Source organism: Zingiber officinale, chromosome 1B (genome assembly GCF_018446385.1).
Source record: "Zingiber officinale cultivar Zhangliang chromosome 1B, Zo_v1.1, whole genome shotgun sequence".
NCBI classification, from domain to species: domain Eukaryota; kingdom Viridiplantae; phylum Streptophyta; class Magnoliopsida; order Zingiberales; family Zingiberaceae; genus Zingiber; species Zingiber officinale.
Window position 1 is genome coordinate 8424225 of NC_055986.1, and position 16051 is coordinate 8440275.

Sequence of the window (16051 nt, forward strand, 5' to 3'; positions counted from 1 at the left end):
CAGTGCCAAGCGAGCGTGTGGAAAACAAGGCCACTTGGCATGTGCGACTGCAAGAAAATTTGAACGACGTCCTTGCATGATGCGTTTGCCATGATGCCAATTTATGGCAGAAGAAAGAAGGGAAGAAACAAATGATGAGGCAGTACGTTAGTGCAGTAGAAACACTTGTCTTTGTCCACTCGCTTTTGACCGACTCACTCGGCGAAATCAAATCTAGTCATCTAGCAGAGTCGATCTATTTCGAGTCTATTTGGATTGAAGCAAACAGAACTGAAGCTTGCTGGAACAAAGTCTACGTCTAACATGATCTGTTGTCAGCCTTTTAATGGATTCTGCGTTTCTGCTTTAGGGAATATTAAAGAGGATTGTGAGATCATAATTGTGATATATAAAAGCATCCATGTTCAGTAATCAAGTTCTCTTTTTCTCCCTTTCTCCACTTTACTGGGTCTTGGGAGATTAAAGCAAAAGCAATGAATCCTCTCCGATATCAATGTTCCTGGTTAACAATTTAGCTGGACATATCTCGAGTGCTTTAAAGTACACCCCTCTGCTCCCTGACTATGACTTTAAATGATCCTCTAAACTCTTGAAAGCCAAATGTTACTGATCACAGACTCACAGTGGCAGGTGAAGACATAATAATGATGGGCAGCAAAAATATAGCAGACAATAGCTTCTTCCATTCAGATGGTTGGAACTATATATTACTGAGTCCCCTCAGTGAAGAAAGCCTTCGTGATGGAGCACATTCACAAGTGTTTGTGGTTACCCCGACAACTTTGACCTCTGGGGTCATCAGACTTGACCTAGTTACACAACACCAAGGCCACTGGGCCACTGAAGGGCACCCCTTCCATTTAAATCTAAAGAAGGTGAAGGGGCACTTTTCCCACTGTCAGTTCAAAATAAGTGTTCCGACTACGGCAACAAGACATATCTCTTCCTCATTCTTGGATGGAATCTTGCCCGATCAAAAGTATCCTCCAATAAAGAAGAGGAAGAAGGAAATTGCAGCATTGTCACTCTGGATTCTGTTAACAAGTGCAGCATCAAAGCTGATTCCTTATCGCCATTCTGTTGACAAAAAACTCTCCCCATGTTTCTCCACTCCCTGTTCATGCAAGAGCAGAAGCACCCACAAAAAAGGTTAGTATTGGCTTGTTTTCCTCTGTTTTTGCGATGGCGAGTGAATGCAAAATTGAGCATTGCAGAAAGAGGTGGTATGGAAGAGTGGTGGAGTTCACAATTCTGTGGAAGACTGCATTGAAGTCTTCGCCGCCGCAGAAGCCTGGAGGAATCCATGGAAAGTACTCCGCCAAGGAGAAGCTGAGCAGGTGCACCTCCCTCAAGGTGGCTACTTCCTTCACTAGAGTGTGCCTTTGCGTTCCAATCTCTTCCTACAACGAGGTGTTCCGAGCGGACATCCCGCCGAGGAGGAGCTACAGCTACGCTCGGTCGAAAACGTTGGCGCAGGTGCCGTCGGAGAGGAGTGGGAGCACAAGAACGTCGGTTGACGGGCGGAGAGTGTTCAGGGGGAAGTCGCTGACAGATGACATTCTGATGAGGAGGTTTGTGGTGGAAGAGGAGGCTATGATGCAGATGAGGAGGAGGAACCAGATGGACTTCATGAGGAAGAGGAACGCCATGAGAAGGAAGAAGATCGGGCCAAGTCCTCTGAGTAGGATGGTAATGGCTGAACCAGAAGAGGAAGAGAAACTGTAGCTGCTGTCTTTGTAGCAGGTGTAACAAGTGTTTGATCCTGTGGCTGCTTTTCTACGAGAGTTCTTCATTTGTTCATGGTATTTTTGTTTATGGGAAATGGAATGCTTGAACCATGTGGACAAGACGGAAATTTGGCAGAAGATATGATCGTTAGATCTCTTTCTTTCCTTGTTTTTTTACCTCTCTCTCTATCTCTGATGAAGTTAGTTTTGGAGATGAGAAAATGTCCGGCTGTTTTTTTTTAATTCCTTGATTTTGGGGCAGTGAATCCACAAGAACTGTCTGGACAGTTTGCCGACAAGCAAAAAAATCTGCAATTGAGGACAAGAAAATAAATTGGCCTAGAAATCATGTTTATTAGAAGGCCTACATCAGAAGTTTGGAGTATTTGAACAAAAAAAATATTGGCTCATTGGATTCACAAATTATGAGTTTGACAAGAGCAAACTGTTAAAAAGACCATGAATAAACTGGTGGTGGCAGTTATTTATGGTCTTTTTAATAGTTTGAACTGTTAAATGAATGATTGAAGGGATCACAATGGGACCAGGAAAATCTAGAGAAGAAAAAGTATAGAACAAATATGACAATGCTATGGCAGAAACAAGTTACCACTCAAAGTACAGAGCCATTACCTAAGTAAGCTATACCAAGGAATCAAAAACTGATTAACACACAAAAAAAAGTGTTTATTTCTTGTCTCCAAATACAATACTCCAGCATTAAAATGGAGTTTTCAATTTATTACGCAAAGCAAGCAACGGCAATGCATACCAATCCGAGGAGAGGAAGGCACCCGGGAAGGGAAAAGCAGTACTCTTTGCACTCATTTACCATAATATTTCAACAATAGGGTTCCACTGTAGGGAATATTAACTTAAGCCTGCAAAAAGCTAGCATATTTGGCTCCAAGAAAAAGCCTTTGGATACATAGAAGGGCGTTCTTTGTCACCTCGGTATTTTCGTGATTCATAAGCTTCATCACCCGATCCTTAGCCTTCAGGTCAGATACGATGATTCTTCCAGCAGGGTGATACTGAATAAACTGAGACAGATCATAACATGCAACAGCAAGTGCCGTAGAATCAGTAGAAGTATCAAGGATAGTGACAAGGACACGCAGAACCTGCACACAACATGATCACATAATAAAGTTCTGGTCAGAGTTCTACCATATTTTTACCATTCACGAATATAGTACAATTTCAAATCTTCAACAGTGTTTCTAAAAACTCTTTTTATTCAGTAAGGCAAAAATACAAAAGTATCTGGTGATATGAGAAAAAAGACCAAAGTTTAACTACATTAGCTGCCTCATATTAAGTCATGAACAGATTGTTTTTAAAGAAAGTTTTTGCATTCTATCACAAAATTAAGCAATCGGCAATAGGACCTGAAAATTTAATGATAGTTTTAATTTAGTTAAATGGAAGTTTCCCCCCACTCTTACTAACATTGTTAATCAAGATTTTATTTTTCATGTTGGAAAACTAAAGTTGTTGTTTTCCCAGGATGGAGTTTGCTGATACAAAAAACAAACCATGGATGCCATATGGAAGACCCTTTTCCTTTCTCATCATTTCTACAATGATGATCTTACACAATAGCAATACTAACTTTGATTGGAGTCTCAGCAATAGCTAAAAAAAGGCAACAGCAATTAGAAACATGATATATGGATGTCTTGCTAATAAAGAAGCATCCTTCATGCACAGCCCCTTGTCCGCAATAAGTTTAAAGGAATAGTATGACCACTAAACCAAGATGCTTTCACTTAATGTGGGCGAGCATGTAATTAGATCAAGGGTCTCATGAATCTTTTCTGAAAAGTAGATAGGAGCATAACTTACCTGGAAATCATTTTCTTCAAAATTTGTAATATTCTCTCTCCAGAAACCTGGATCCTTGTGCATAGGATACCAATCAAGATGACCCAAAAGGATTTCCTGCTTATACTTGTCAAAGGAACTCAAAGTTTTAATATGTTCTTTAAGTCCATCTTCCAATTGATTCAGTGCGTCTAATAAATCCTAGATAAAAAAGAAGTATATTGTTAAAAGCAGCACATCACAAACATAGAAACTTAGCATCAAAGTTAGCTAAATGAATAAGTACAAGCAACAAATGTTTAAAATTCCAGACCATACCATACCAAGTAATGAGTAATATCAGGCCCAAGCAAAAGAGAATGAGGACCACCATTTTTCAAAGGATCCACAGTGAACAATGGTCTTAGTGTTAATATGGACTGGTATGATAACCCTAGTGTCCAGGTCACTTGAGCAATAAAAAATGAATAAGAATTGCATTTATTTCTCTAGTGTTGTTATTGGTGGTGTGGTTTCCAAAGATGTGTTGGTTCGACAAATAACAATGATCAACATAGGAATATTACTTTATAAAGCAGTAGAAAACAAGGGAGATTTTACGTGGATGATTACAATATCCAACTCCATAAGAAATTGCTATAAAAGTGTAGGCATAAAACAAAGTATTGACATCAAATGGTAGCTCACTCAATGTCAAAAATGGTAATGGTGGAACAAAAGTAAAAAAGACTCTGGCGAGTCTGTCAACAGTATAATGAGTCTTGGTGAGGGGCGGATATATATGGTGCACAAGGATCACTAATCACAGCATTGATTTACCAGATTAGTTGTAAAGGAATTTTCCACCACTAAGCACAATGATAAAGACTAAATCATTTTCATTGCCATGTAGTCTCTTGGAATGAACTAAATTCCATAGTGGTGTTAATGGTGGTTATACTTCAACCATTTCCAAGACGTGTGAACAATACAAATATATAAATTGGTTGATTTTATAATAGCTCGAACTTAACATAGTATTAGAGCAAGCAGTAGTGGTAGGTTGGGGTTCAAACCCACCTATATAAAAAAAATATATCTAATCAATTCATGTATGAAGAGGTTGAGGTCAATCATGTCAAGTATCTCGCTCACACATGAAATGTAGTGTAAGCAATACAAATATATAAATTTGTCAATTTCCTAATAGATTGAGCTTTTGTGACAATTGGTTAGCCATTCAACTTTAACAAAAGGATTAGAAGTGTAACCTCATCACTCCAGGCCTGAGCTTTTAGAGACTGGATGATCTGTGGTAATCCAAGATCAATCATCTGTGCCCCACATGCTGGTTTTGGCAGCAAATTTCGCAAGGTTAACACAATGACCCTCACAACCTGCACAGTATAGACTGTTGAAATTTTTGCCATATTAGTTTAAAGACTCAAACTTTAGCAGAATTAAACCTTTTCTTTGGTTGAACCTTTTGCAACCTCCACAAGCCTTGGCATAACCCTAGTAGTGGCCAAGTAATCCACTGCTGGATCATAATAGGACAAGAGCCAAATACAAAGGCAAGTTTCATAAAGAAGCTGCAAACACAAACATTGACTTCAGTATTTAACATACAAGAACATAGGTTGAATGCATTGGCAGAAAAAACAGTGCACATTTTAAATTGTAATAATGAGCCTTAACCTGTGGGATAAACCAAATTGACCATGGCAGCTCAAAGTAATCCTACACCATACCGGTCAAGACAAGCTAATGAAGAAAGAAAACAAGAAAAGCATTCTCTTTTATAATATTTCCTTTGTTCCAGGCTTCCAGCTAAACCTATAACAATTTTCCTTTGTCCATTTAGTTAAGTATTTCACTTTTGGATACATATAATAGAAAGAAGATTTTTTATGCATGTACCCTTGAACACACATGATAAAAAAAACAAATAAAAAACTGAGTTAAATATTTTACAAATTTGTTGAAAATGCCACAATAAATATTGAATATTACATGAATATTATAAAATATGCTAATTGTATCTAGCATAAAAGTTATGTCAGAGGGTATACCCAAAGAAATTTGTATTTTGCTAAATTCAATGACCAAAAAGAAATGTTGCACAAATTAAATGCCAAAAAGAAAGGCATAAAAGAAGACTACTGCAAGTTGAACGCAACAAACTATCTAGATGATTATTTTAAAAATAAATAGTATAAATAAATAAAATTACTTGACCTGGATGGACTGCTGATTCGATGCCGGTGAAATCAAAGGAACTAGCAATTTAACACCATCTGCTTGAACAAATGAAACCCTCACGGAGGGTTCTCTCAGCAAATTGGATAGGCAATTTATAGCCAAAGGTATAGAACAAGTTGGATGAGATGGATTCTTCAGCTGAAATATTTGCTTAGTTCAGATATATTAGAAGTTCCAAAATTGGGAAACAGAAGTTCATAAAATATCAAGTTATCACTACTTCAGCGCTGATATGAAAACATGTTTCAATCAGTTAAGCAAACAACACTATAATAATAAACTGATAGGGGAAAATATAAAGATATGAAGCAGTTTGCCCACCACAATTTCTTTATTGGTTCATAAACTTTTATCCCCTCAATTACTCAATTTCTTCTCCATATCCACTGCTTACATGATTTAAAGGTTGCAACATGTGCCTTCTACTAGATCTCATGGCCGTTGAGCTCCATGGCATCATGGATTAGCTTCTTTTTAGTGTCAAAGGGATAGTTGCTGACACTAGTGAGGTAACAAGGTCATGGGAGTTGACAGGGAGCAAGAGTGTCACGTCGATGATGTCCAAGGAGAGGCTGGACGAGGCATTGGTTGCAATGGGGAGAGTTGAGTTGCAAAGCCTTAATACAAAGGATGGTGGTAAGGAGGTAGGAGGAACATTGATATAATTTCTAGTTTTTAGGGGCAGATGAGGAAAGCAGACTTCCTACCACTTCTAGGAGGATAACTACAAAGAATGGATGCCCTGCTGAACTTTTGATTTCCTCATTGTTTTTCTAGGCAAACAAGAGCTGGATGATCTGTCCACTGTAATGTCCACGATTCATCTATGAACTTATTTTAATCAACTAAGTGTAATTCAAACCAACAGCTCCGATAGTTACAGTACATAAAAAAAAACTTCAAAAACAAAAACATAAAAAAAAGTATGCGTCAAGAACAAAAACAAAAAAACATGCGAAGAATTGCAATGAGCACAAAGAGCTTTACCTGAGAAGAGAGCCAGTCAAGTTGTCCTTTTAAAACATCGTTCAAAGTTGAGATCTTGCTTTTTGAATGTGAGGGTTCTCCAGTTGTAATGTGGCCATCACGAGCTTTCGGTCGAATACTAAAAGGAGAATTAACTAAATGCCTCCATGCTAAACTATTAATGAGTATGTGTGCCAATATAGGAGTTTGATTTTACCTTACAACAAGAGTCAATATTTTACAACACTTCTCTTGTATGAACCAATTTCCTTCCCTAAGCCATCTGAAAGATTGGAAGAGTTTGTGAATAAACTATGGTTGATATCAGTAAAGAAAATAAATCTTCACATAACAAGAATTAGCACTGTAAGACAATAATCATTCACATAGAAGAACAGTAGATCATGGGAAGTGGAGTTGTTTTCAACGAATAGAAAATATTGCAAACATTTGGGCATACCATTGTCAGTGACATAAAAGAAAGCAAATGAAGCTAGAAGCATCATATCAATCAAAATCTAATTGGTATTGACATGAGATATCATGAATACAAACTACACAAAAAAATAAGAACTGCATTGGTAGACAACATTTTCACCATCGAACTCACTACAACTACAACATAAAGACACTCTTCATAAAATAATCCTGTAAAATACTAAGGGGGTGTTTGGTTCTTTCCTAGGAATAGGAATCGGAATGGAAATCATTATATTGTGGAATGGGAATGGGTATGAGCATGGATATCACTTTTAAAAGCAATGTTTGGTTAGTTGCATATTTTCTATCGGAATAAATCAAAATCTCCTTTTTTACCCTTAAAGGAAAATAAGAAAAAAAAATTAGATGTGAGAAGGAGAAAAATATGAAAGAGAATGAAGAGAGAAGTATTAAGAGAAAGAGAAAGAGAGAGAGAGAGAGAAAGTGTGGTGAAGGAAATGAAGAAAGAGAGAGAGATAGAAAGAGAGCATGAAGAGAGGAAGAGATGAGAGAAACGAAGTGAGAGAATGAGAAAATGAAAGAAAATAATGAGGAAAAATGAGAGAGAGGGATGAGAGAGGTTGAGGAGAGAGAAGTAGAGAGAAGAGAAAGTGTGATGAGAAAAGATAAGATAATGTGAGTGTAATGGGAGAGAAGAGGTGGAGAGAAAGTATGATGAGGGAGGAAGTATGATGAGAGAGAAAGTGTGTTGAGGAAAAAAGGAGGAGTGTGACAAGAGATATTGAGGAGAGAGAAAGTGTGATGAGGAAGAAATGAGGAGAAAAGAAGAAAAGAAAAGAGAGAGAGAGGTGTGAGAGGAAAGTATGATGGAGAAAAAGTGTGAATGGAAAAGAGGAGGAAGAGAAGAGAAGATTGGAGGAGGAGAAAGGAAGAAAGAGGAGAGTGGAAGATGGAAATATGTGAGAGAGAAAAATAAAAGAGAAAAGAAAATAATGATGAAGATAAAAATAAATTTTGATATTTAGTAGAAAAGTTTTTATAGGTAGGGTTATTTTGGATATTTTATTTGGAATAAAGTGTATACAAATTAATATTTGTGGTTAATATAAGATAGAACTAGCAAGGGAAATGAATGAGTTATTACCCAATTTCAAGGATTCATTCCCTTATTTGTATTCCTATTCCTATAATCTAAACATTAACAATGGCAATCAATGATTCTCATTCTCATTCCCCACTCCTATTCCCCTAAACCAAACGCCCCCTAATGAGATGAACTCCTTCTCAATCAAAGGTCCCTCAAGATCATTCAACAGTATGTCAGAAGGATATAAGTAGTTCCAACTGTCAACCTAAAAGATGAAATCAATCACTATTTTCCTAGACAAGGACTGGTGATACCAGAATGCTATCAAAAACTTAACTTAAGAAAGGATGGTAAATATCTTCACTTGCTTGGTGAAAAAGTCCAACCCGCTTTGGATTTGCTGCAAAGAACAGAAGGAAATTTATTAAGATGTTTAACATGAAAGGTCAAAATATACCCTCTCTTACCTCTAAGCATTTCATCAATAAGAGCAAGTACATACTCCACTGTCTCTTCCTTCGATATGTCACATAAAATGTTGGTGAATAGTTGCACATAAGCAGGTCCGTCCTGTAAAATTTGAAGGTTTAAATTGATGCTATATGTAAGTAATCACATATTTTCTTTCAAGGCTCATTACAATTTTAAGTGTTGTAAGTTAAAATAATGAATAGATATTGCAAATTCTGAAGTTGCGCCATGTGGAAACAGCCTAAGCTTAGCCTTGTCCAACTCAGGATATGACAGTAAAATAACTGGAAGTAGTTTAATACACAAGAAAGAAAGAACAATACTGATATCAATTTTCAATTAGATATGTGGACATAGAATTATGGTTCAATAAATGAAAAGGAAAGGAGAAGAACAATTATTCAATGTACAACAGACTGAGGTCCACAGTGAAACATAGAACTTCAATGCAAACATGCAAAAAATGTCACCAGTGAAAGAGTATAAGGAAAAAAAACTGATACTTACATCATCAAGTAAAGAAGCTTTTTGGCTATCAGATTTTTTGTCATAGCGCCTCAATAACTGAAGATGTGTACCAGTAATGAGCTTAGCAGACATGTAAGTTTCCCATGGTATGTCTCTCTGAAGAACCTTCAAATACACAAGGTTAAAAAAAGTGTCAGTTTTGTTCCTCTGCCAGTGCTATAATACTGCTACATGAAAGATATACCATCAGAGATTTGTACATTGCATTACACCTAAACAAGCCAACTAACATTGATAGGAAGAGAATATTGCAAGTGCTATTTAATGTAATTAGATAAATGCAACAAACAGTTCTTAAACTTTTGAAACAGATAACTAAGTTTCAAGGAAAAAAATGCAGTCTGACCGTCAATGGGTTGTTAGATATTTCACTGTGTCTTTCTAAGAAAACTATATATTATTATTTCATTTGTAAGGTCAATTCAGTTAAGCCTTAAAAAAGTTTCCTAGTAGGCATTGCCCATTGGAGCTTATATCCTCAATCTAAGCAGGTGTGTTTCCATTTGACATCAAAGAGTTCTTATTTTTATCAACAAGATTTCATATAATTTTGAGTTAATCATGAAAATCAAGCAATTCCATTATCCAAATCATCATATGAGTGGAATATATATGTTATGTTCTCATAATTAAACATATCTAAACATTTCTATCGTTATATAGGAATTAACATAGAAGCATCTCAATAGCCCATTCATCCATGGTGCTAAATCAGCAATGCTTTTATATCCTAAAATTTAGCCGTAAAAAATCCCTATGGAATCCCTATAAAGCAGATTGTCTTGAATTTCAAAGGAACAATAATGCAAGCAGAGTTTCCAGCATCAGACTGCATTTTTATTACCGGTCTAACCGAATCCCTGTGGGAGTGAGTATTTCAAGATGAATTAACACGTTTATCAACGCAAACATTAGATCAGTCAGTCAATTGAACCACTGTTAGATCCATCTTTCAAAACTGAAAAAGAAGACACTAGGGAAAGCAAAGAAAGAAGTGGAAACGAGAGAATTTGATTATTCACTAGTTCAATCAAATCTTAGTTTTCAACATTTGGATGAAATATCGATTTTCGTTTTCCGACCTCAACAAAAGCCCTAATTTCGAACGGGCCACCACAATCAAATAGAAATCACGTACACTACCGGGAAAAACAAGAGCAGAAGGCGCAAAGTTACGATCTTAGATCACTAACCTCCTCCGTCGTCAAGTAAGCAGGAGCCATCGAGAAGAATGGCTTTTACAACAATATAGGACGGATTTATTCCACCAGACTCCAGTAACTATGAATCTAAACCAATTGAAGATTAAAGAGTTGAAAAGAAATCCGATCCAACGCAGGAATCAAATTCCAAAACATCAAGGGGGAAAAAAAAGGAATTCTGCTGCACAGACCGAATCGGAATTACGGTAGATAGAATTGATGTTTGGGAATTGCGCTTCCCTTTAGGGAGACCTCTACAAGCAACGCAGTTCGCGCATGGGAAGTCTCCAATATGGAAGAACCAGAGCGAATAAACGGGCGTAGTTCCTCAGGAGCCTGTCAGATTCGAAACAGGAAACAGCTTCCCTCTAACGCTACCGGGGACGGGCACCGATGGTTTGGCAAGTGTAGCGACGGATTCGGTTGGACGGTGTTAACCGTGTCACCGGTAGATCGATAAAATTTATACTCATTAATAACAGCGCCAGCTGTTCTGTGTTTGAAGACGTGCATTCCTGTCGTCGTTTGTTTTATCGAAATAATTTCACATATTTCTCTTCTCAGATTTTATTTGGAAATATTAGAAACTAATAAAAGTAAGAAATATCGTAATCGTTTTTCATCGGAAAATGCTTGAATTTTTTTCTTCAGAAATATGGATATTAATAAAAAAATATATATTGAAAATGAATCACTTTCTAAGCAAATAACTTTTGTTCAATTCAGGTAGTCAAATTAAAAAAACTAAGAATACCTTTAGTACGCATATTTTTCATTTTTCGTTTTATGATAAATACATATTTTTTAAAAAACATAAAATAATTTTTTATCATTCTCTATTTTTCTAAAAAACACTATCTATTTTTTTAAAAAACAGATACAAAAAATACAAACCAAACATTATTTTTCAGAAAACGCACATTTTTTAAAAATGAAAATGAAAAACGCGCGTACCAAACACACCCTAAATATTCTAATACGAACCTCAAATCATGAAAATCACTGCAATTGATGTTGAAGCACAGAAATGCAAAGCATTTTCCTAGTAGCATCCCAAATGATATCACAATTTCAAAGATTAGTGATACAAGGCTGGTAACCAATTTCGCATTGATCAGAAGGGAGCCATCCTCAAGGCAGAGTGTGAGGGCACCATTCTGGCTTATCCCTTTGCAATTCCGAAGAACTTGGAGAGTCGTACGGCCTGCCACAAGCTTCTGAATCGCGGCTGCTGCTGCTTGAGTGTTCGGTCCTCGACCTGTGCTTTCTTTTCTTCTTCAACCTTGACCTCCTTGATTCCCCACCATAGCCATTCTCATAATCATCGTCACTGCTCAAGGATTCAGAGGAACTGGAGGAACTTGACTCAGATGACCTGTTGTGCTGTCAAGAATCAAGATTATATCCACAAGAAAGATAAGTTCAGAGGAGCTTGAAGATTGTCACGATGAGTATAGTATCTTGCAAAATTGGTAACAAAAAACAAAAAGAACATGGTAGAAAAAGAACAAGGTGCAGAAACTTAAGAAGAGAACATATCAAAATGATAAACACAATTCCTTCTCACTATCATTTCAATACAAATTTGGACATAACACTTGTGCCACAGGCTTATAAACGGATGGAACTGCTAGATATTTTTCCAGTGAAAATTTGCAGTACAACACACCATAAGAAAATACGGCATGACATAAACAGTATGCTTTATTGAAGAGTACAAGAGTTACCAAGATGGAGCCTAAAACAAGCAGAAAGATGTGGTTTGAGGTTGTATAAGGCCTCTGTTAGAACCTACTATCACAATTTTTCTCTTGTTCTGATACTACCAATTCCAGAGAAAGATGTAAAGACTACCAAACAAGTAAAGGGCTGCTATCTGGCAATCAAATTTGCATTTTGGCTACCTTCACCAAACATTTAATATTTAAGTTATTTCAAGTTTTTGCAGCTGATTACACAAGTACATCAAGATTACAACCCAGATATCGCAATATAGTCAATAATGAGTCATCTTCATAAAATCCTATCACAATATAGTCATTAATGAAACATGGTCATAAAATCGTATCACAATATCTTCATTAGTGAGTCATGGTCATAAAACTAGTAAAACTCCCAGATGTTTATTTAATACGCATAAAAATGGAGCTTTGATTCTCTATAACAACAATAAGAACAGTAAAAGGTTACAACCTGGAATTTGTCTACAAGTCCTTAGAAGTTTGTGAATACTACCTTCACTTTCAATAGTTGTCACAATAAAAGAAACATAGTATCCTAAGGGACTATGCCTTGTGAAAAAAAATCTCAATCAAGACATTACAAAACTAGTGAAAGAATTATGTAGCAAGATCTCAAAAGGGACAAAGGATCAAAAACACCTTTCTCTTCCGGCTACTTTGCTTATTTGACTCTTTACTCTTCCTGACTGCATAAAGAAAACAAGGTAATATAATCAAAATAATAATCAAAGGCAGTTTGAACAACAAACATAAGGTCTAAGTTACAGGTTCAATGAGAGAAAAGATGCAAGGACAATTTTGTGAGTACCAAAACACAACAAAAGATCAGAGAAGGCTATACCTCTTTTGTGGTGTGATTTGCTCGCAGAGTGGTTTCTTCCAAGGGCCAGCTTCCTAGCCCTTTCAGCATCTAGCTGAGCTCTGTATTCTCTCATCATTCTATCCTTGTTAGCCTCAAGCTCATCTCTTTTAAATTCGTCCTCCTGAAAGGCTGAAATCAAGATCAATACATGTTGGATTTACAAGATGAAATACTTGAGCAGATATTAATACTGTTGAGATGAAATTTTTAAAATGAATGATATAACAAGATAGTCACATGTCATTCATGACACAAGCAATAGATCTCAAAAGAAATAGCATATCAAACATAGGTAAAAGCTGCAACACCTTTATCAATCAAAACTCATATTTTCAGGCAGATTTACACTGCCACGTCACAAGTTTTAAGTGTGATGGTCAAATTACAATAACAGTTACATGGATTTGGTCAAAAAGATTTAAGATGGATTTACTATGAAATGTATAACTTTTTACTGTGTAACAAGCATATCTTGTCATCTACTAATAATCATCTTTGATGTGAATAAGTTGACAGCAAAATAGATTAGTTTGATAGTTCCAACTAAATCTATTTGCTAAAAAGTGAAAGCTTGATAGATTGGTTAAATCATCAGAAGTATGGACTATGGAGTACATTCAGCAATTAGGCTCTAACATGACATAAATCAACTATGCATAACATATAGTGAATCATCAATCAAGTGTTGGTATGTTGTAGGAAACAGTCAAATTGACATAATATCTCCGAACAAGCTATCAAAGATTAAGAAAACATGATATTAAGAAGATAGATTCAAAAATTTAGTTTTGCTTTAACCCAGTAAAAACACAAAAGTCCCTTACCTACTGTTTCTTCTTGAATTCTTCCCATGTTATGGTGTGGGATGTGTTTAAGCTGGCTAAACGAGCAGCATGCCACTCTGGTGAATGAAATGAACCATCCATCTGTGATGGTCCTCATTAGTAATAATACTTTTGATTGAAATACATAGAAAACAACATGTTACTTTGAAGGACATCGCTAAATGAAATTATATGGAAAAAAATATAACAATAAAGCGACACTTAACAGCAACATTACTAGAAACAACTAAGAGATAATACAGACAATTCAGTTGTTTAACAAAGCTATAATTCATGGAAGAGGCTAGTAGTTCATCAATATGTACATTTTTCTTTGCACGGGAAAGTATATAAAATTTCTAAAAAAAAGATATATAGAAGAAGAAAAATAATTTCAAAAAAGAATAAAGAATAACTCGGCAAAAAAAATGGAAAAAATGGTTTTAAAAGACAAATAACCAACTTGTAGTCCTATGTTTTTAGTAAGAACAATTGGAGAAGAGACTTTAATATGGTAAACCATCACGATTTAGGGGTATGCTTGTATCAGCAAAAATAACTAGCAAAGTAAAATAAATTAAAAACTGATTGCACACCTTCCGTTTGACTTACTAAATGATATTGCATCGAAAATAAATTTTAGTTGTGGAACATGTGCTAGGTGACATCTCATCAGTGAGAATTGGCACAAGCCCAAGTGGAGTTGGACACAACCCTCTAGTTGGGCTCGGACTTGATCTAGGGTGAATGCTAGGCACAAACCAAGTCCACGACCTAATTGCTTTTTCTCATAAATTGTGTAAAGTAGCCCACTTTTAAATTTAAAAAATGGAAAATAATTTTGAAATTTTTAAAAATACTAGAAAATCCTAGAATCTTATATAAATGCCCTCCCATACACGCAAAATAATTTTAAAATTAAATATATTAAAATAATTCTAAAATCTTATATAAGTGTCCTCCTCCACCATTCAGCCATCGAATCCTCATTCTCTCACATTTCTCACATCTTGTCCTCATTTTCTTCTCTATTTCAATCTCCACCCTCAGCTTATCTCACAAATTCATAAGGTCCAATTATGATACAATACTATTTATTTGGAGCTAAGATACACTCAGGATCACCAACAAGGACATATATACTACCTATGAAGTGAGGACAACAAATGATCATTGTAGTTGTAAACCTATGGTTGCAATGAAGCCTATGGATGTATTGTGACTTCATATGGTGATCCTCAAATCTCATTCACCGCAACTAAATCTTATGGGGCTGGGTTCGCCACATCCGGATGGTCCAGAGCCGGACCCCCATTGTTAACCCGAATTTAGGAATTAAAAACACTAATTGCCAGCTCAAGATCCCCTCCCCCGGATTTACCCGGTGGGCAAACTAGGGGGAGGCTGCCCACCCCCAGGACTAGTCGGGCTGTAAGCCATGGATACCTGGGTTATCCAAAACAAAAAAAATAACAGTACAATTTCCTTATCAACATTCCCCTTCGATCAATTTTTGTGAAATGAGAATACTAAATGCAATTATAGTAACATAATTGATTGTCTAGAGCAACTAATAAGGTAGATAAAGCAAGATTAAACTTCACAAAACGAGTGTGAACTTGAGCTGAATCAGAATGTAAAGGGAGTTAAAAGAAAAATGAAATGCAGGCAACAAGAAAGTTAGAAACAGTTCCTACAAAAACAGAGGCGAAACACCCACAATACAAACCTAAGGACCACAATTTTCTAGCAAAGTCATTATTTTACCAGTAGACAGCAAAGGAAAAAAAACAAAAGCAATGGTATGAAAGGGTACAAACCATTCCGTCTTCGACGCTCTCCGTCCCAGCAGAGGACGAACCCAGCCTCGCCCTCTGCATCGCCTTGTAAGTCTGATTCTTGCCCATTTTGGAACTCGAAACGCCACTGGATCAATAGAGAATCCAAAAAACCGGCTCGATTCACAGGTAAGGGCTTGAAGAGAAGAAGATAGACTTCCTGTTTAGAAATTCCGCTTTCCTTTGGGCAAATATTCACAAACAAAATCTCGGCAACGAAGACGAGAAGGGTGTAAAAGGTATCTGGCAACCACGAACGATAGATCGAAACACCAAAAAAGATTGAGCCTATTGA

At 36.3% G+C, this 16051-nt stretch overlaps 3 protein-coding genes across 3 annotated transcripts; 1 reads left to right on the plus strand and 2 right to left on the minus strand.

Moving 5' to 3' along the window:
• Window positions 1-737: 737 nt before the first annotated feature.
• On the plus strand, window positions 738-1844 carry LOC122049154. The gene is made up of 2 exons (XM_042610592.1): window positions 738-1149; window positions 1215-1844. The coding sequence occupies exons 1-2, from the start codon at window positions 1100-1102 to the stop codon at window positions 1723-1725; spliced, it is 561 nt and encodes a 186-aa protein (XP_042466526.1). The 5' UTR covers window positions 738-1099; the 3' UTR covers window positions 1726-1844.
• Window positions 1845-2393: 549 nt separating this feature from the next.
• On the minus strand, window positions 2394-10860 carry LOC122049142 (probable V-type proton ATPase subunit H). The gene is made up of 12 exons (XM_042610585.1): window positions 10682-10860; window positions 10482-10577; window positions 9268-9393; window positions 8757-8859; window positions 8626-8689; window positions 6979-7044; window positions 6783-6900; window positions 5772-5933; window positions 5000-5125; window positions 4805-4930; window positions 3576-3755; window positions 2394-2851 (listed from the first exon to the last, which is right to left on the minus strand). Exons 2-12 carry the CDS (start codon window positions 10509-10511, stop codon window positions 2603-2605), a joined length of 1350 nt encoding a protein of 449 aa, XP_042466519.1. The 5' UTR covers window positions 10512-10577; window positions 10682-10860; the 3' UTR covers window positions 2394-2602.
• Window positions 10861-11480: 620 nt separating this feature from the next.
• Window positions 11481-16051, minus strand: LOC122049166 (protein FAM133-like). The gene is made up of 5 exons (XM_042610601.1): window positions 15739-16051; window positions 13919-14020; window positions 13074-13223; window positions 12872-12918; window positions 11481-11873 (listed from the first exon to the last, which is right to left on the minus strand). Exons 2-5 carry the CDS (start codon window positions 13944-13946, stop codon window positions 11622-11624), a joined length of 477 nt encoding a protein of 158 aa, XP_042466535.1. The 5' UTR covers window positions 13947-14020; window positions 15739-16051; the 3' UTR covers window positions 11481-11621.

Bases quoted from the DNA above. Each gene is read 5' to 3' on its own strand.
- LOC122049154 (XM_042610592.1), top strand. From the start codon at position 1,100: ATGTTTCTCCACTCCCTGTTCATGCAAGAGCAGAAGCACCCACAAAAA. The intron at 1,150-1,214 runs GTTAGTATTGGC...TGAGCATTGCAG, and splicing joins CAGAAGCACCCACAAAAAAG to AAAGAGGTGGTATGGAAGAG.
- LOC122049142 (XM_042610585.1), bottom strand. From the start codon at position 10,511: ATGGCTCCTGCTTACTTGACGACGGAGGAG. The intron at 6,901-6,978 runs GTAAAATCAAAC...TTCTCCTTTTAG, and splicing joins ATATTGACTCTTGTTGTAAG to TATTCGACCGAAAGCTCGTG. The intron at 4,931-4,999 runs GTTTAATTCTGC...TATACTGTGCAG, and splicing joins AAGGTTCAACCAAAGAAAAG to GTTGTGAGGGTCATTGTGTT.
- LOC122049166 (XM_042610601.1), bottom strand. From the start codon at position 13,946: ATGGGAAGAATTCAAGAAGAAACAGTAG. The intron at 12,919-13,073 runs GTATAGCCTTCT...TTCTTTATGCAG, and splicing joins CAAATCACACCACAAAAGAG to TCAGGAAGAGTAAAGAGTCA. The intron at 11,874-12,871 runs GTGTTTTTGATC...GATTCTTGACAG, and splicing joins AAAGTAGCCGGAAGAGAAAG to CACAACAGGTCATCTGAGTC.